Genomic DNA, 18,323 nt, shown 5'->3' on the forward strand with positions numbered 1-18,323 from the left:
GCTTGCCCTGCATGTAGGGAGAAGCAGGTATTTAGTCTGCCTTAGGCTTTTGCTCTGGAAATTGTGTTCAGCCAGCTTCTACCTCAATTTATGCTCAGGCTAAAAAGAATCTGTTTCTTCCCACAAAACACCATGTAGATGTGCCCTTCAAGGGTTAGTGTCCGGGCTTGTTTTGAAAAATGAAATTGTTATGACAAGAGAAATTTCCTTTAAATGTTCCGGTGCAGGACGACACCCTGGAAAATCTCCACTCAGCTGATAAACAGAAGTATCAAGGGAAACACCACCCTGATCCTCTCAGACAAGTAGCTTCCTCCGTGCCTCTGTTGCTCAGAGGTTACACACGTTTGCAGTAGGGATTGGAAGTGCTGCTGCTGGGCCAGTTTGGGCTCTCCTCTTTCAGGGAAGGTTAGGACGCAGGTGTCAAGAAGATGCTGGGCCAGTGTCTGCCAGTCCTGCTGCCGCTTTTCAACCCCAAACCTCTTGGTACTGCTTGTTCAGCACAAAATTCAGAGATCTTCTGCCTCTCTTTCCTGCCCTCTTCTTTCTTTGTGTGTCTTGGCTGACAACAGTTTCCAGGTGTCCAGCGGTGCAGTGACAACCTGTCCCTTGTCCCCGCTGGGCATCCAGTTTTCTCAGTATGGCCACAAAGTCAATTATGGTTGACTCTGGAGCCTTCATTTGGGAGGAGAGGTAGGAAACACTTTCTTTTTGCTTTGACATGTTGTCCTCAGCTGGCTGCGTGGTGAATTTTGCTGGTGTGCCCATGGATGTTTCCTGCCATGGCTGCAAAACCAAGTGTGTGTCATCAGTCATGAAGATACTCTAACAGCTGGTGTTGGTAGCAAGGGAGGGATGGGGCTGTCTGCCTGGAAAGCTGGCTTTGGGGTTGAGCCCCGGGGATGGTGGTCCACCTTGGAGCCTCTCGGCATGTGTTCGCAGCCCCTTCCGGCTGCCGTGCCTGGAGACCCAAGCACTTCTGGGCTGGCCTTGGAAGGAGACCGCTTGTGTTGCGAGGCCAAGGCTCCCAGACTTGCATCATCTGAGTTTCTCTGCTAGCCCTGAGCTTGTCTGGTGGCTTCAGCTGTTCTCCGAAGGTGCTTTTAACCCCCTGTAGCCTCCATAATGTCTGGATGGGGCTTGGAAATGTTTTGGTCATCAAACTCCCCTCTCCTGCTGCAGCTCAGATGCCTGCTTGACTCTCAGAGCTTTCCTATCCCAAAATGCTGAGTTATCCAGCATGGTCCTGCTCCACTTTTGCCAAAGCTCCTTAGGACCTGTAAGTACTTCCTTCACTAACTTCCTTCCCCATGATGCCAAAAAGGGTCTTTTTTGGAAGGAGGGGAAAAAAAAACGGGAGTGATTCATTAAAAGTTCATTTTAGAAGGTGACAAGGAATGGATTGAATCGGGCAGAAGTAATGTGTGAAAAAGAAGGGGGGGAAAAAAAAAAGCAACAAGATGCAAAAAAGGCACATCGCTGGCTCTGCTCGTGGGAGGCGGGAGGCGTTCGCTGCCCCACTGCACTTCACTTGATCGAGGGGTCGTGCCCGGGGAGGTGCATGGTGCTCCCCGGCTCTGTCGTGCGTGTGGACGCTCCGTGTTTTCGGGGCTGGGGCGCGTGCATGCGCGGGTGCATCGCCGAGGCCTGTGGTGAGCTAGACCGGGATTTTTGGAGGGGCTCCGGGCCGTGAGGGACACCTCTCTTTTTTTCATTCTCTCTCTCCCTTTCCTTTTTTTCAAGCAACCTATTGCAGTTGTCGGCACAGCCAGGCCAAGTCGGGAGTGCCACAGATTTAAGGGGAAAAAAAGTAAACCTCACATAGTCCCCCGGGACAAAGGCTCCCTATGGTTTTGTGGTAAGATTATCAGTGGCGTCAAGAGGCAGAAAAAGCAGCTGTGTTAACTGCTATGGCCAAAGGGTTTGAGGCAGCGTTAGGCATAGCTGCGCCTGGATGCAGAAGATGTCCCGCGTTATCCCAGGTTCCAGATCAGAAAGACAGTGAATATCCTCTCCTTGCTTTAAGGAGAGGAGTTCCCATCACGAAACAACCTGGGGGTCGTGGCAGCTCTGCTCTGGGGAGACTTTTCTGAGGGTGCCGTGGGCCCAGCCGCCCTGCTGCTTTCCTTGGCTTGGTTTTTAAGGTGCTGCCTCCAAAGTGCATTAGCACGAAGGCACAGGAGCGCCGCCGAGCCTTTGGGTGCATCGCTATAACGTTAGCCCGTTTTTGGCACTAGGAGCCAGGGTGATTTTGCTGGAGACTGGCCATGGTTTGTGACCGAAACAGCTCTTGCTTGCAATGTTTTGCTCCTTCAAAAGTTCTTTCTCTCTCTTTTTCCTCTTTCTCTTCTCTCTCTTTCTCCAGGTTACGCGCCGGTGACGGGAATGTGCCACCCTCTCCGCAGCTGTACCCTCAACCATGAAGATGGCTTCTCCTCGGCTTTCGTTGTCGCCCACGAGACCGGCCACGTGTAAGTCACCCGAGGAGAGCTGGCTGCCCCGTTTGGGCTTTTTCCCTTCCTCTGGTGGCTGGGCAGCGTGGCAGGGGAGGCATCGCCGAGGCAGGGCCCGGCTGGGCTGTGGGTAAGGTAGCTGAGGCCCTACTGCTGTCATCACACTAGTTAATCATTCCACGATGAGCAGCGCTGGGATGGATCGGTCTCTTCTGCCTCCAAATTGTTTTACGCCCTCCAGCAATCACGGCAGGACGCCTGTAGTGGAGCGTGCTTTGGAAAGGGGATTTCTTAACGGACAGCTAGCACCACTCGTGCTTTTTTGCCTATCTGAAGGGGATTCTGGATACATAATCATTAGAATCGGATTGTTGCTTTTTGCCCTTCTCAAATGCATCTGCGTGTCCATCAAAAACCCCGCAGCCTCACCAGCATGTCCCCAGCATCCTCCTTAAAGCCCTAACAGGTAACCTGCAGGCAGAGTTTGCCTCCTCATTTAAAGAGGAGCAAGCAGCACAGCCTAAACGCCGTCTTTAATAGATACGATGGGCTGATGTGAAGCCAAAGCCCCGAGGAAGGCAGCTCACGGGCTTTTCCAACAGGTTAGGTATGGAGCATGACGGCCAGGGCAACCGCTGCGCGGACGAGACCAGCATGGGGAGCATCATGGCGCCGCTGGTGCAGGCTGCCTTCCACCGCTACCACTGGTCCCGCTGCAGCAAGCAGGAGCTGAACCGCTACATACAGTAGGTCGATCCGAGCCGCTAACGTGCTCCCTTCGGGCAGCGTAGTGGTAGCCTGATGAAGCCTAATAAAAAATGGAGCAAAAGCTCGCAGAAATTCTCTGTTGGCAGATCGCAGATAAATGCATGCGCGGTCCCAAACCTGAGCCCATCCCAAGGTGTATCTGAAATACCTTTGGCCATTTGATTTGGGCAGTCTGCGTGTTGCCTGCGTGGTTTCTTCTTGCCAGGCCTTCAGGCTGGCAGGTGTTTTGTGCTGTATAAAAAATATAGAAACACACCAGTGATTTTTCTATTTATTGGGCCAAATACAGTAGCTGTAAGTCCTGAAAAATGAACAGGTTGCAGTGATGGTACCTGCTAGCGTTAAGGTGGTCTGTCTCCCTAGGAAACTGCAAACAGCGGCTAGACACCTTTAATTCGGATACTCTGACCAGTTGGTCTTTGCTAGCTGACATGAAAGCACGTTTTGCAGCAGTGGGTAGGCTTTTGCATCCAGGCCAAGAAAATTCAGGTCCCTTAATATCAGGGGTGAAGGTAATGGAAAGGATGATGGAGGGATCTCCTCAGCAGCTGACCCTTTCCTTGCCTCCGCCTGGTGTCTCTGCAGCTCCTACGATTGCCTGCTGGATGATCCCTATGAGCACCAGTGGCCCGAGTTACCCGAGCTCCCAGGGATCAATTACTCCATGGACGAGCAGTGCCGCTTCGATTTCGGCGTGGGTTACAAAACGTGCACAGCAGTGAGTACGGCCCCCGCGTGGCTTTTCCCTTGCCCGCTGCAGAAGGGCAGGGAAGGCTTGTGGAGCTGGCTGGTGGGGCGTACCTCGCCGTTGCACGGGGAGCATCGGCGCTTACAGAGCCAACCCAGCGTCCAGGGTGCCGCAGAGCTGGCACAGGTTGTCACCCAAGCCCAGGGGCATATCGCCCCATCATGTGCTCGCCAGGATCCTCTGCTGTCCTTCTCTTGCCTTGAGGAAGGGGTCTCCAGGGGCTAGGGAGGGTGTTGCAAATGCAAGGGGGCGTCCCTGCGGACGTGACGGCGTGCTCCTGTCTGGTTTGCAGTTCCGGACCTTCGACCCCTGCAAGCAGCTGTGGTGCAGCCACCCGGACAACCCCTACTTCTGCAAGACCAAGAAGGGGCCCCCGCTGGATGGCACCGAGTGCTCGTCGGGCAAGGTACTGGTGCACGCTGCCTCTGCCGTGGTGCCTGGGTGCAGCAGGCTCCGTACGTACCTCCACACACCCCTGCGCCAGTGGATTCACACAGCCACGTAAAGTATGGGTGCTGAGTTTTAGGAAAACCTTTGAGGGAGGCCTCTGTGCTAAGGAATGCTCCAAATTAGTTCTTTCAAAGTGCTTCCTTCATCTGTGGCTTGCAGCAGCTCCCTTGCTTGAAGAAGTAGCATTACGCCTATTTTCCCCTCTAATTATCCAGTGCAACTGTGTTCAAACAAGGACTTTTTCTTCTGAGCCGTCTGGCCTTGCTGCCCGGTTCTGAAGAGGAGCAGTGCTCCTTCTGTCACATGGCAAGAAGAAGTGATGTCATCAGGTTCGCTTTAGGCTTTCTTAGCATGCTCGTTATCACGGATGCATTGGAAAAGCTGCTGGACCAAGTCAGATTTGGGTTCCAATCAGCATGACAGCTGAAAGCTCCGCTTTTTGGAGTGACTGCCCGAAAGCATGCTGTTGGGAGAAGGTCATGTGTTTGGCAAGCTGGTAAAAGTTTTGGGGTGAATCTTCCCCCTTCTGTTTCCCTATTGCTTAAGCAAATTTGAGATCAAAATCCTTTTGGCCAGAGAACAGGTGTGTTTAAAGTACCCAACAACTTTGCTGTGATTTCTACGGAAACTTATTAAATCTCGCTGAAAATGCTGCCTTGTCAAGTGCCGAGGACTTGAATGATCATCTGTCAAGAATTTCCAAAATTAGATGTTTTGAAACATGTGCAAATGTGTTACATGTAGTGCTGGCATGTGGCTCCAGACGACTGAACGTCTGGACAGGGAAATCCTTCCTTTAGGCCCGTGATGGACATGGCACAGCAGCAGCATCAGCCTTTTCCTGCTAGAGCACAGGGCCACACGGTCCCCAGCACTGATCGGTGTTTTGCTCCTTGGTGGAGGAACATCTTCAGGGACCCTCTTGCTGTCTGTCACAGCAGTCACCGACAAGACAGTTTGCTTTTTCCCAGGACTGGAGTGAAACCCAGGGACGTTGTGCACTGTGACCATTCCCAGCCTCGGTCCTGCAGCCAGTGGGAGGACTGCGGCTGTTGGAAGAGGGCATGACTAAGAGCACGTTCCTCCCGTGCTTCCCATCGGCTGCTCGGCAAAGCACCTGTGGATGCGGGAATGCTCTCTTCCCGAGTGCTCTGGAAGAGGCAGACATGCAGATAACCCCTGTCTCTGCTCTCTTCCAGTGGTGCTTCAAGGGTCACTGCATCTGGAAGACCTCAGAGCAGCCTTACAGCCAGGACGGCAGCTGGAGCTCCTGGTCCAAGTTCGGCTCATGCTCCCGGACCTGCGGGGGAGGCGTACGCTCTCGCAGCAGGAGCTGCAGCAACCCGCCGTATGTTTGGCTCCCTCTTTTAGCACGGGTAAAATGGGAACTGGCCGAGAGCACGAGGCTCCTCGCTCTTCTCCTTGGGTCTCGGTCATGTTTGAGAGCTGAGCCACGTCGCGTTTGAGCAGCACCCCATCGATGTCCCGCTCACCCACCTGCTGTGTTTTCCAGTCCGGCGTACGGCGGGCGCCACTGCCCGGGAGCCACCTACGAGTACCAGGTGTGCAACCCTGAAGAGTGCCCGGGGCCCTACGAGGACTTCCGCGCCCAGCAGTGCTCCAAGCGCAACTCGTACTACACCCACCAGAGCACCAAGCACGCCTGGCTTCCCTACGAGCATCATGACGGTGAGTACGCTGCAGCCCACCTGCAGCACGGGGACTTCACGTACCCCCCTGTGCCCACCGTGTGGTCCTCTATCTGCTGCCCTCCTGGGAAGGCAAATTGTTCCTGCAGATCCAAGCCAGATCCTGGCTCTCGTCCTTCCTAAAGCGTCTCTGTGCTTCTCCTGCCCCATGGCTGGTGACCAACGTTTGGATGTTCCTTGTCTCGTAGCACAAGGGCATCTTGTTGCGTGACACAAGTGTCCTGGGGTGAAAGCACACGCTGGGTCACATGGTTGGGTGTTTACTAACCGTTTTAAAGTATATGTTCATAAATTTCTAGCGGAAGATGCAAGTTTGGTTGCTATCTAGCTAGACCTAGAGGTACACTTCCCTACCATATCTCCCTTCCCCCTTTGTCGGTTTTGGTCAGTAGGACTCTCACCCAAGAAAGCCGTGGTAGCCAAATTTCCTTCCCTCCTGGAGGAAGCTGTGCCAGTGGCAAGTGCCTTGGGAAGGAGACTGCTGCACAGAAATCAGGATGTAGCAAGCTCCTGAGCTGGAAAACAGGGCATAAAAACCCTCAAAAACAATTCTCTTCAGCTGGCCCTTAACTTAGAGAAACCCAGACATTGCTCTGATTTGTGCTGTCCCAAAGGGCAGCAGAGGTGGTCTGAGAAAATCAGCCAGCGCTGAAACCTCTCCCCGCTTCTGTGTCAGCTGGAGGAGAACCGCTCCTAATCGTAAATGGAGATAAATCAGTTTGCACTGTTCTTAAATTTTTATTACCCCTTTCTGTGTACTTTGGCACACAGAAGGTTTGTTTTCCTTGGAGATGGTGCGGTGCTCACTCTGCTCTTGGATCCGTCCACATCCCGTGGAGGGGAGCGGCAGGCTGATGATCTTGCCTGCCGTCCCGGGGAGCGGCAGCGGGTCACGTGCTGCTCCGTGCTGGAATCGCAGCCAGGTCCGCATGCCTTCTGCGGCATTCCTCTTGCACGCAGCCAAGCAGTTTGCGTTTCAGTGTGGGGGTAGCTAGTCCAGTCGTGCTCCTTCTGGTTCACTCTGTTTGCTGCCTCGTCTTACTTTCTGGAGTGCGCTGGGTGAAAATACAGGCTCCTGAGCAGCAGGTGGACATGGTAAAATGTCTGTCAAGAAGAGCCTGGACTTGAGGAATCTTCTGGCTGTGCTCAGGGGTACGAGTTGAGATGGGTTTCTATTTTTGATCAGCGTAATGTATTTCCACAAACCTTTTATTTTATTTTTTTCCTTTTTTCGCCCCTCTTCCTGTTTCTTTTGCCGCAGATGCCCAGAAGTGTGAGCTGATCTGCCAGTCCGAGGGGACGGGGGACGTGGTGTTCATGAATCAGGTGGTTCACGACGGCACCAGGTGCAGCTACAGGGACCCGTACAGCATCTGTGTCCGGGGCGAGTGCGTGGTAAGGGGCTCACCCTCCCCGCTGACCGGTCCTGCCCTTTGCCCGTGCCGGAGGAAGAAGAGGAGCGTGTGTGTGTTGCCTGGAGCCCGCACCCCTCGGGGCCCTGCGCGCAGCCCTGGGGAGGGCAGGGCGGCTGGTGAATGCCAGACCTAACCCCGCGCTTGCCTCCCGCCCCGGGGCGACAGCACGTCGGCTGCGACAAGGAGGTCGGCTCGCTGAAGCAGGACGACAAGTGCGGCGTGTGCGGCGGGGACAACTCTCACTGCCGGACGGTGAAGGGCACCTTGGCCAAGACCCCGAAGCAGCTGGGTGAGAAGGCAATGGCGTGTGACATCGCTCTGTAGACCGTGGTCTACCTCCTTCTCCAACTGACCTTCAGTTGGCCAGCTCCTGGCAGCACCACATAGGGAAAGGGGGTGCTACAGGAGACTTGCTGGCAGGTTTTTTGGGGAAAAGTCCAGCCCTGGCAGCCACAAAGAGCAAATAATCTTAAGGGATCGTGCCCACAAACAGTAGTGAGTGCTACAGGTTGAGGTGACAAAAACTCTCATGTTCTTGCAACTTCCCAGTAAGGATTCCCTAATTTGCTGTGTATCTGAATCACACCTGGGTGGGTTTTGTTTTGTTTTGTTTTCATTTTGACCCACTGCTATGGAAAAAGTGGGCTGCTGGCTGGGCTCAGTAAGCGGCTGCTATATTTGAGGTCTTCAGACCTTGCAGGAGAGCAGAGTGGTCAAAGCAGAGCTCATCCAGTGTGCCTCCTGCTTGGACAGCCGGGGGACAGGGAGCACCCTGGAGCCACCTCCATCCCACTGCAGCAAGCACCCCAAAGAGGCGCTGTCTGGGTGGAGCACACACCGCTGCCCCTGTTCGTTTTCTGAAAGCTCGCTCTTCTCTTCCATCCTTCCTTCCTCCTTCTCTCTCTCTTTCAGTGGGCATTTTGAAGATGTTTGAGATTCCTGCTGGGGCGAGGCATGTCCAGATAGAAGAGATGGAGCCAGCGTCCCACAGCATCGGTGAGTCGTGAGCCATCACAAGGACTGAGCGGCGCGCGGAGATTGGTTTTGCTGGGTGCTGCTTCTGCAGAGAAACCTGGAGCTTTCTGCAAAGCCGCACGAGCCACCTTTCAGAGGAGGCCTGGAAATGCAAGGAGCTAATTGCACCTAGAAGGTGGTAACTGAGAGCCGAAGACTAATTTAATGCCCAAGTCCTGCTTGGCGTCCGGTGTTGGTGTGCTGGACGCATTGGTCAAGACTGTCTGCTTAGAGGAGCTTCAGGGACTTGAGCACCGCCGGGAATATTCTCACCTCGAAGCCCTGTTCTGACAAACCCTGCCGGAGGGCCTTGTTTGGGGCGTTGCACTGTCCTTCAAAGGCGGTGGCTGGAAGAAATGACTTTGTAAATACCTGCTTTTTTTCTCTAGCTGTTAAGAATCAAGCCACGGGGGACTTCATCCTTAACGCCAAGGGCAAAGAAGCCAAAAGCAAAGTGTTCATCGGGATGGGCTTGGAGTGGGAATACGCCGTTGAAAACGGCAAGGAGAGCTTGAAAACCAGCGGCCCTCTGCACGAAGCCATCAGTGTTTTGGTGAGTCCTGCCGACGCGTCCCCTGGGAGAGTTGGGGTGACTGTCTCCCAGCGATTGCTGTGGCTGCATGTCTCGCGGTAGTTGCACTGACATTTGGGGAGTTAAAGATCAGATTCTCTGGGCATCCAGGGAAGGTTAGCTCTGTCTCCATCCCTGTGGTCCGCGTTGGCTTTGGGCGCAGACCGTGGTTCTGCAGGTCAGGGGAGAGGCTGGGGCATGCAAGCCAAGGCTGGAGTTTGCATGTTTGGGCAGTGCTTTTCTTCCCAGCCGGAGAGGTACATTCCTGCAGGGTAGGCTGTGAGTGCTCCTGGCTCAGCTAATCATGTTGGAGATGATAAAGGGTTTGGCCTGCGATATCCGTATATGAAATGGGTATTTATTCTCCTTCTTACTGCTGTCACTTGTTAAATTTTGCTCCTGTGAAACTCTTCTGTTTTTCAGTTTGTCCTACTGTTTATGTTACATGTACAGTACCACGTTGGCGTTGTTCACAGCTTTGTCTCTGATTCCCTCCTCCTTTCTCCCTCACCCCCTCCTGTGGTTTCCTTCCCTTCCTCTGTTTGCTCCACTTTGATTGCCCTTCCTCTGCCTGCAGGTTGTTCCTCAGGAGGAGGAGGAGGCGAAGAGCAGCCTGATGTACAGGTACATCATCCACGAGGACCTGCTGCCGATGATCGGGAACAACAACGTCCTGCTCGAAGAGATGGATTCCTACGAGTGGGCCCTCAAGAGCTGGTCTCAGTGCTCGAAGGCGTGCGGAGGAGGTATTTCCCCCTTTCTTTGAAGTAGGCTGCAACACGTACTTGGGAGGTTGCTTGGCTTTGTTAGACGGTGTGTGAGTCCTTTTGGAGATCTCTGGCTTGGTAACATGCAGATGCTGTTTTAAACTGCTTCACAAATTGCAAGGCTTCAGACGTGGTTTGTCTGAGGAGAGCATCCAACTTCCTCTGGCACTGCTTGGAAGCCTTGCTTTCTTCCCCAAACCTGATGGGGTGATGCCTCTGTTCTTGGCACCTCTATTAATTTGGGGGATCTACCACAGGAGAATGAGTGTTAAAATCTATTATTGCAGAACGGTTTAGGTGTGCAAGGTGAGCGTTTTAGCCAGATTTCCTATGGAAAGAGGCTTACATGATCATGTGTGTGCATGCTTTTGTCTGTCCATCCATGTGTCTGAAATCATTTTTGAACACATTGGCTGATTTTAACCCACTCTGAGCCAAGGAGTAGTGTTCGTGAAGATGACTCAGTTCCAAAAACTTGCATGGAAGGGGGTGCCCGCGTAGAGCTGACGCACCAGGAGTTGCTGTGATTGCAGGGGAGGTAGTGCACATGAGCTCATGGGTATGTTATACACGGTGGAGTCATTGCTGGGTTATTCCCTCTGGTGAGGAGTCATGCTGAGCGAGGAAGCACGTGTGCCTGCGTGCTGGCGTTGGGGTTTTTGCTGGTGAAAGCCTTGCCTGGATATGACCGGTTGGATCTGACTTTGCAGCTGGCCCTGCTCTGAGCAAGGGGTTGGACCAGAGACCTCCAGAGGTCCCTTCCAACTTGACTCTGAAATGATAGTTAAGACCTCACACTTGCACCTTGCACCAGACAGCTTGTGGCTTGCTTCCCAAGGCTGGTGAAAGTATAGCGTAGAACAAGCAAACTTCAGCTCTATGGAAAGAGCACCGAAATAAATGAAAAGGTTTTAATAGGCTGTGCAGATCCGCTGGCTCCAGCTTGCTCTCCTTTCCTTGTACCTGCAGGTGTAGATGTTGGAAGACTTCAGGGCTTGCAGGGTTGGAAACCGAGCCCTTGCTCGTTCCACTGACTTCGATAGGGCAGGGCTGCCCTCCAGGGTGACACAATTCATGCTTCACGCTAGCGCGGCCCCGACCTGGTCTGGTCCCAAGCAAGAGCAGTTCATTTGGCAAATTACAGCAGTGTTTTGGCTGTGCTTGTGATGTGGCTTTTTTTCCCTCCATCTGGAAAACTGAAGCTGAGTTCGTAGCTCATTAAAAGCTCGTAGAGCTGCGACGGCTGTGTCTCCATCAGGTGCTGCGCGGGAGCACCCCTCGCTCCGTGTTCCCTGGTTGAGTGGCCGCTGTCCTGACCTGGGTTTTTGGCAGAGTGTTTTGGGGAGGGAGAGTTGGGGAACCGAGCCCGCTTGGCCCTGGCAGCCCCTTCCCGCGTTGGTGCGCCCGGCGCAGCCTGACAGCCAAGAGCCGACGCGCTGGCGGGGTGCAGGGGGCTGGACGGGACGGGGGGCCCTGCGGGGTGCCCTGACTCCCCCTGCTCTGCCCCTCTGCTTCCCCCAGGCATCCAGTACACCAAGTACGGCTGCCGGAGGAAAAGCAACAACCGCATGGTGCAAAGGAGCTTCTGCGACAACGGCAAGAAGCCCAAGCCGATCCGGCGGCGGTGTAACCTGCAGGAGTGCTCGCAGCCGGCGTAAGTCCTCCTCCGCTCGCCCTCTCCGCCGTGCTCGGGGCCGCGTCCGGAGGGCGCCGGCTGCTTCCCAGCGCGGGCGGCGATGCCGGAGCTCGCGGAGGACCACGTCCCCTTCTCCCTGCCCCTTTCCCGCCGCTAACCCGTTGCCCTTTGTAAACCCTCGCAGCTGGGTGGCCGAGGAGTGGGGCGCCTGCAGCAAGTCCTGCGGCAAGCTGGGGGTGCAGGCGCGGGCGGTGCAGTGCGTGCAGCACCTGCACAACGGCACCAGCCGCACCGTGCACGCCAAGTACTGCGGCGGGGAGCGGCCGGAGACCCGCAGGCCCTGCCGCCGCCTGCCCTGCCCGGCCCAGTGGCGGACGGGCGCCTGGTCGCAGGTGAGCTGCGGTTTGAGGGGCCGCGTCTGCGGGAGGGGGATCCGGGCGGCGCGTCAGCCCGGCCTCGGAGGGCAGAGCGGTCTCCCGGGGAAGGAACGGGCGCGCGAGGAGCGCGCGTCCCCCGCGCTGGCCGGGGAGCCCCTGCGGGGCGCGCGCCCCTGGCCCACGGCCGCCTTTCTCGTCCGGCGCAGTGCTCGGCGAGCTGCGGCGAAGGCGTCCGGCAGCGGCAGGTGGTGTGCAAGGGCAGCGACGGCGGCGCCGCGCGGTGCGAGGGCGAGAAGCCGGAGGCCGTCCAGGTCTGCCACGCGGCTGGCTGCCCAGGTGAGAGGCGGCGGGGAGGACGTTCCCCACGGGGCCCCGGTTTTATGGAGATCCCTCCAAAAGCCGCTTAAAAAAATCCCTTCTAAGGTGTTTTCCGGTTGCTTTTGCACATTGCCGTTGGCTCCTGTCCAACGTTGGCGCTGGCCGGGGTCTGCCCAAGCGCCCTGATGCGGCTCTCTCCGCAGGGAAGCTCTCCAGCATCACGGACAACGCCGACACCAGCGACCACGTGACGCCCAAAGTGCAGTGGGTGCCCCAGGATGGGCCCAAAAATCCCGTTAGCAAGATCTCCTCGAGTAAGTTTTCCTCTCGACTCTTTTGGCCTTCCTGGGTGAGAGCCTGTGCGCTCGGGGAGGGAGGCTCTGCTGAGGCTTTGGAGACCACCTCCATGGCCCTCGTCCTCCTGCCTTTCTGATGGGGAGCTGACTTAGGAGGGGCTCTGAATCTCTCAGAGGGGAATCAAAAAGCCGATGTCCCATAACAGAGAGCACCGGAGAAGAGGTTTAGCCCGAGTCCCTTCTCGGGGCTGGGATCTGCCCTGCCTCCCCCTGGTGCAGTCGGTGCGATGGGCAAGGGGTTCAAAGGAAGGCTGCGTCCACCACCGTTGAGTGACTTTCGGGCGGCGGTGGGTTTTACCCTCCGCTCATCCATCCTGCCCGCCTCTGATGCAAACCCTGACGCTAGGCTGCCATCTCGTGAAGTTCGGGATCTCCCGCCGTTTCCTTCCTCTGCCCTTTGCTAGACGTCAGGCGTTTCTTTCTGAAGTTGAAAGTCCCAAATGCTGCCAGCTTGAACAGGCCCCTCAGATCCCCGTGGAGCTCTGGGCTGGGATGTCTTGGCTGGGGACTGCAGCCTACACTTGTTTCACCTCCTGATTTTTATGCCATTTCCTTTCAACCACAGCTTTTTCGCAGCCTCCCATGTTTACCCCTGCTGGGAATCGGCTTTCAGGGCGTGATGCATCATGGCCTGCTTTGGCAATGCTCATTTGGAGGATCCCTTACTCTGGATTTTTCTCTCACATGGAGAAACCAGGAGCATTTTGGCTTATGCGTTGCTTTTCCAACCTCCCTCATCCCCCCCCCTTCCATACAAGCATGGCCAAAATCCCTGTAGCGGTGCAAAGAGCAAGAGCAGGCGGGCCCTTATGACCACTCCCCACTCTGGGAACATGGTGTAGGAAATCGGAGCGTTTTAGGGGCAGGGAGTTTTTAACTTTACCTGGCTCCAGTCTTATGTGAGTACTGGTAGAAAGCTGCCACCTGGTGACTCCTTGGTGGCCTTCCCAGTCGGGCGGAAGATCTTGGTTTACAGCTGACCATGATGCACTCGCTATTTATTTTGTTATTATGGTGCTGCCAAAAGCTTTCTTGGTTCGTTGGGGTTATGAGGGAGAAAGTGCTCTTTTTGGTGGCGCTGATTCTGCAAGGGCTGGCGGCATGGATTAGTCCCTCACCTCTCCAGTCAGCTCCCCATCCGTGGGATGGCAGGGACTAGCCTTGAAGGCAGGGACCTTCCATGGGTTTTCTCTTTGCTTTTCCTATTTGATGGACTGGTGGTTGCCCCCAGAGAGGTGAATCTGTTACCTGTAGGGTCACCTGCCACGTGTAGGGAGAGGATTTAATGTCAGCTGCTGCATCCCTGCAAGCCCGCTTGCCCTCTCTGCAGCCCCGTGCTGGCATTGCTTAGAGGAGTCTCTCCTTCATGCGACGTGGTGGTTGTGATGGTTGTAGCACTCTTTGGAGGCTCCTGCTTGAGGCTGTAGACCTCAGCGGGAAGTGGCCTCTCCTGCACACATGCCAGAGCAGTGAGAGGTCCTGCATCTCCCCCTGCCAAACGTTTTGGTGTCTGGCTTGGCTAAGAAATCCTTTCTGCACATTTCTTGCTTTGCTAGGAAGCTCCGATGTGCAGGGGAATTGTGCAAAGCAGTCTGACCCCAATCTCATCTTTTTGTTCCTCTCGTTGCCTTCCCCTGAGGAGCAGAGTTTGGCTGATGCTCGGACCGGTCCCTCGGGTGGGAGAGGGGTCCAGAATCGCTGGTGTTCAGCGGGCCAAAGCCTGGCCCCGGTGGGATTGGCAGCTGCAGCCGCAGCACCCGCAGGGGAGACGCGGCGCTTTGTTTGGGGTGGTTGGACAGCCGTAGGCGTGGGGCTGCTCTCCCGTGCACATCGTGACCGGGGTCCTGTCCCTCTCCAGAGGAGCCCTGCCTCGGGGACAAGTCCATCTTCTGCCAGATGGAGGTCTTGGCCCGGTACTGCTCCATCCCCGGCTACAACAAGCTCTGCTGCGAATCCTGCGGCAAGAAAGCCTCCGCCACCAGCTCGCCCGCCGGCACGGAGCCAAGCGCCCCCGAGGGAACGGCCTCCCCCAGCCCCGCTCTGCCGCCCTCCTTCCCCGCCACGGCCCGGGTCCCTGCGCGGAGGGTCCCAGGTGCCACCGGCGCCCCGGGAGCTCGGGCCGCCGGCGCGGGCACGTCCCTGCTGCCGCCGCGGAGCCGGCGGGTGGGTGCCGAGGAGCCCGGCACCGCGCTCAGGACCGCCGCGCCGCCGGCCACATGAAGCCTTCTGCCACCCGCCTCCTCCCTCTGTCTTTCTCCTGCTTTCTCTCTTTTTATTTTATTTTTATTTTATTTTTTCTCCCCCATTTTTTCCCAGCGATGGTTTTCGTGCTGCCGCGTTTCCCAGCTGCCTTTTGGAAACCCGTGATTTTGGAAACGAACTGCCTCGCCCTGAAACTTCCCGGGAAAGCGGCTTTCTTGTGTGTTTTTTTTTTTTTTTTTTTCCCCCCTCCCAGCTGTGACACTTTTTTGGACAGCGCCACAGAAAAAGGTCCAAAGGAACAAAAAGCGATGGTTCGCTTGGCTGCGAGCAGCCCACCGGCGGGGGCTCCTACTTCAACGGGTGGCTTGACCCGACGGGTCATTTTCTTCCAAGGTGCTACGCGGGGTGGGGGGGTTATTACGGCTCTCTCCTCCCCCCGCCGTCCCCAAGTGATAACGCAAAACGCAACGGAAGGGGTCTCGGCCCCGTGGCCCAGCCCCTGGCTGGCTGCCGCCGCGATGCCTGCGGCGGGTTGCGCCGTCCTGCTGCGGCCGGGGCTTCCCGGCACCACGTGGGCGCTGCGGTGAGCCGGCCGGCGCTGCAAACCTGAGGGTGGGAACAAAGATTGGGCCAGGCAAGCAGAGGAACGCGTGGGGAGATGCCCAAACTGCTGCCCCGAGCTGTCCCCGTTGGAGCAGAGAGCCTGCAAAACGTGGCTGGGGGGGTGGTCCAAATGACCAAAGCTGCAGACTGGCGTCTCCCTGGCGTTGCGTGGCGAGGATGGAGGCGGCCTGGGTGCCACCTTTTTGATGCCGTTGTTTCAGGATACGGTGTGCGATACGCCCGGGCTGCAGATGCCTTGGTCCGTAGCAGAGCCCCGAACTAGCCCTGCCTGCCCTTGCTCCGCTGCGTCCCTGAGCTCCGCTCTGGAGCGGCGACCGAGCTAGCGGAGGTGTTCGTGTTGGATAGTGTTTTCTGGATGCGTTGTGCATTACAGCGAGGTGCGTTTGGCCGAGGGCTTCCAGGGCTCCTCTGGGCACCTCGGTGAGATGTTCCCTGGTTGAGGAAGCGTGCTGCTCGCAGAGGTCGGTGGTGTTGGCGGAGCTGGCCGTCATCTCCGTGGGGCTCCAGGGTCCTTGCTCTCTGCAGCTCATAAACCTCTCTCTCCTCTATCCATGTGCTTAGGAGGTAAATGGGGAGCAGGGGAAGCCCATGTGCCAGGAAAGACGCAGCAGAGCCACCTCGCCCATGGCAGTCGCTTCGTGCTCAGCTCTAAGGGGAAGCGTTAGTGCACCGGGAAATGAGTAGGAGCGGATGAATTTCATGCCTGTTTTGTGTCCGGGACTGATGCGCTCTTTCTCTACGCCTCCACGTCTTTCCCGTTTGGCAAAGGAAGCGGAACGTGTCTGCAGCGTGACGCGGCCCTGCTGTTTAAACTCGCTGGCCCTTGGAGCAAGCGGCGAGAGAGCGCCGAGGGATTCGGGTGGTGTGCGGGTCTGCTCCGCCGGGTGCTGCCCCTTGCACCGTGCAGGGCTCCCCTTGCCCCCGGGGCGCTCTGCGGCCCTTTGGAAGCCCTTGCCGCCCGCCTTTGCCCCAGTGATGAATTATTTCTGCTTGCCCTCCTGGCAGGTAGCTGAGCGCGAGCTGTAAATGCACATTTAAGGGAGCAGAGCCAGCCGGGCTGGTTAAGCTGTTTGGTTTTGGCTGAAGAAAAGTAGCAGGAATGGATTTTGCAAGCGGTTACGAAGGAAGGAGAGAGGAAGGTTGGGCTGGGACAGCCAGAACGAGCGGCTCTCCCTTCTGTCGCATGGCAAGGGTGAAGTGGGTAGATGCATTGGGCCAAGCAGTGTATATCTGCAGAGCCCTTTAGAAGGGCCACGTGCAGTTTGTTTCGCTTGGTTTCGGGGTGTCTCCCATCCGGATGGGTGCCCTCTGAGGCAGGGCTCGGCGCGGAAGCGGGAGACGGGTTTGGGAGCGCCAGCGCGGGGCGAAGCGTCTGCAAGGCGGCCGTGCCTCGAAAGCAGCGTGCCCGGCTTGCGGGCAGAGCTGAGCGGGGTTTCGTTTCCGGTGGAGGAGGCCTGAGAAGAGCGTGCGTGTGTGTGGGACGGAGAGCTGCGGCGGGTTGCGGCCGGTGTGCACGGTGGTGGTGGTGCTCCGGGGGATTTTTGGGGCACACTGCTGTTGGAGATGGATGCTCCTCTGTGTTGGTAATATATGCGTGGTGTCCAGCTGCCGGCCAGGCTCGGTGGGGAGGCATTTGAGGCTGGGGCATCTTGGAGGAGCTAAAGCAAGTGCTAGCTCCCGTCATCCTCTCCTGCTCCAGCGTGGCTGGAGAAGGGGTGGGAGGCTGAGGATGATCCATCTTGGATGGTAATGAACGGACACTCCTGTGCATTGCTGGCATTTTAGACACCGGTCTGGTGCCACCCTCTCTGCTGTACTCCCCTCAATGCTCAATGATAGGGTCCATGGTCAACAGAACGAAAAGGGCTCGAGCGTCACTGAGAGGGCAGCCAGGAGGACTCGTACGAAACGCGGCGGCAGGGTGCCTGCACCCGAGGCGTGCTGATTTTGGCACCGTTGCATACCTTTCTGCAAAACTGTTGCCGACCGTGAGCCCGGCGCGGGCTTCAACGAGGTGCTGCAGATGTCCCCGGGGGCGCCGGAGTGGGATTGACCCCTCTGACGCCCCCGGTGCATCACCGTGCCGCCGCCTTGGCCCCTTGCAAACCCAACCACCAGCTCAGCTCTCGAAGGGAGCGCCGGCGTGTGCTTATTGTACCAAAGATTCATTACTCTGCAAAGAGCCGCCTTTCCCCCCGTCTGTCGCGGGGGAGCCTTGAGCTTGAAGACGGCGCCGGGGGTCCCCTTAGCCCCGGCCGCCGGCGAGCGCGTCTTTGTGCCGGCGAGCGCCGCGCACAGATTGCAGTCGGTTCGCAAACCCTGCGGCAGCGCGGCCCGGGAGGGCGGCGTGAAATCCCGCTGGCCCCGGTGGCCTGGTGCTCCGGGAGGCTCCACCGCGGACCTCTCCTGCCCGTCGTCCGGCCCCGGGGCGGCTCGCTGCAGGGCTGAGGTTGCCGAGCGTTTCCCGTCTCGCAGCCCGCTGCCCTGCAGCCACTGAATAACCCCCAAACCCTCCCCAAAATACGGGGCTGCACTGCCTCCAGGCCGCGGTGCGCGGGGGAGCTGGGTTGCAATCGGTGCTGGGGCCGGGCAGGCTCCTCCAATCATTCCTGTGATGTAACCTCGTCCCCTGTTACGGTGTATAAAGTTTTGTACATACGAGATTCAGAGCTTTTTAATTTTTAATATTTATTAATTTTTTGTTGAGTTCTTTTTTTTTTTGAACTCTAACAATGTTAAAAAAAAATAAAATAAAATAAAATCCGCACCAAACTTTCTGTCATTTTTTTGTGTGCGGGAGGACATAATATATCATATGAGAACGTGTGGGAAGCGAAGGGAAAGAAAAGGAAGGGGCGGAGGAGGAGGCCTCCATCGAAGTCGGTGCTGGGAAAAATGCTGCACCGGGGTTATGC

General features: G+C 56.7%; 1 protein-coding gene across 4 annotated transcripts in view; it reads left to right on the forward strand.

The window, feature by feature from the left end:
* ADAMTS14 (ADAM metallopeptidase with thrombospondin type 1 motif 14) overlaps positions 1-14,871 on the forward strand; it is a 36,020-nt gene extending 21,149 nt beyond the window's left edge. For 2 of the 4 annotated variants that reach the window (XM_067299714.1, XM_067299715.1), the window contains exons 7-22: positions 2,366-2,471; positions 3,056-3,199; positions 3,807-3,939; positions 4,262-4,375; positions 5,619-5,767; positions 5,933-6,108; positions 7,390-7,523; positions 7,709-7,832; positions 8,456-8,539; positions 8,947-9,110; positions 9,706-9,874; positions 11,417-11,549; positions 11,716-11,923; positions 12,115-12,244; positions 12,430-12,540; positions 14,441-14,871. In XM_067299714.1, the coding sequence (XP_067155815.1) occupies positions 2,366-2,471; positions 3,056-3,199; positions 3,807-3,939; positions 4,262-4,375; positions 5,619-5,767; positions 5,933-6,108; positions 7,390-7,523; positions 7,709-7,832; positions 8,456-8,539; positions 8,947-9,110; positions 9,706-9,874; positions 11,417-11,549; positions 11,716-11,923; positions 12,115-12,244; positions 12,430-12,540; positions 14,441-14,802 (2,441 nt within the window). In that variant the 3' untranslated portion in view covers positions 14,803-14,871. Of the gene's footprint in view, positions 1-2,365; positions 2,472-3,055; positions 3,200-3,806; positions 3,940-4,261; positions 4,376-5,618; positions 5,768-5,932; positions 6,109-7,389; positions 7,524-7,708; positions 7,833-8,455; positions 8,540-8,946; positions 9,111-9,705; positions 9,875-10,864; positions 10,940-11,416; positions 11,550-11,715; positions 11,924-12,114; positions 12,245-12,429; positions 12,541-12,928; positions 13,399-14,440 lie in introns of those variants that run through there. The other 2 variants (XM_067299716.1, XM_067299717.1) reach the window with 2 other exon arrangements.
* The last annotated feature ends 3,452 nt before the right edge of the window (positions 14,872-18,323 follow it).

This window comes from Apteryx mantelli, chromosome 7 (assembly GCF_036417845.1).
Source record: "Apteryx mantelli isolate bAptMan1 chromosome 7, bAptMan1.hap1, whole genome shotgun sequence".
NCBI classification, from domain to species: domain Eukaryota; kingdom Metazoa; phylum Chordata; class Aves; order Apterygiformes; family Apterygidae; genus Apteryx; species Apteryx mantelli.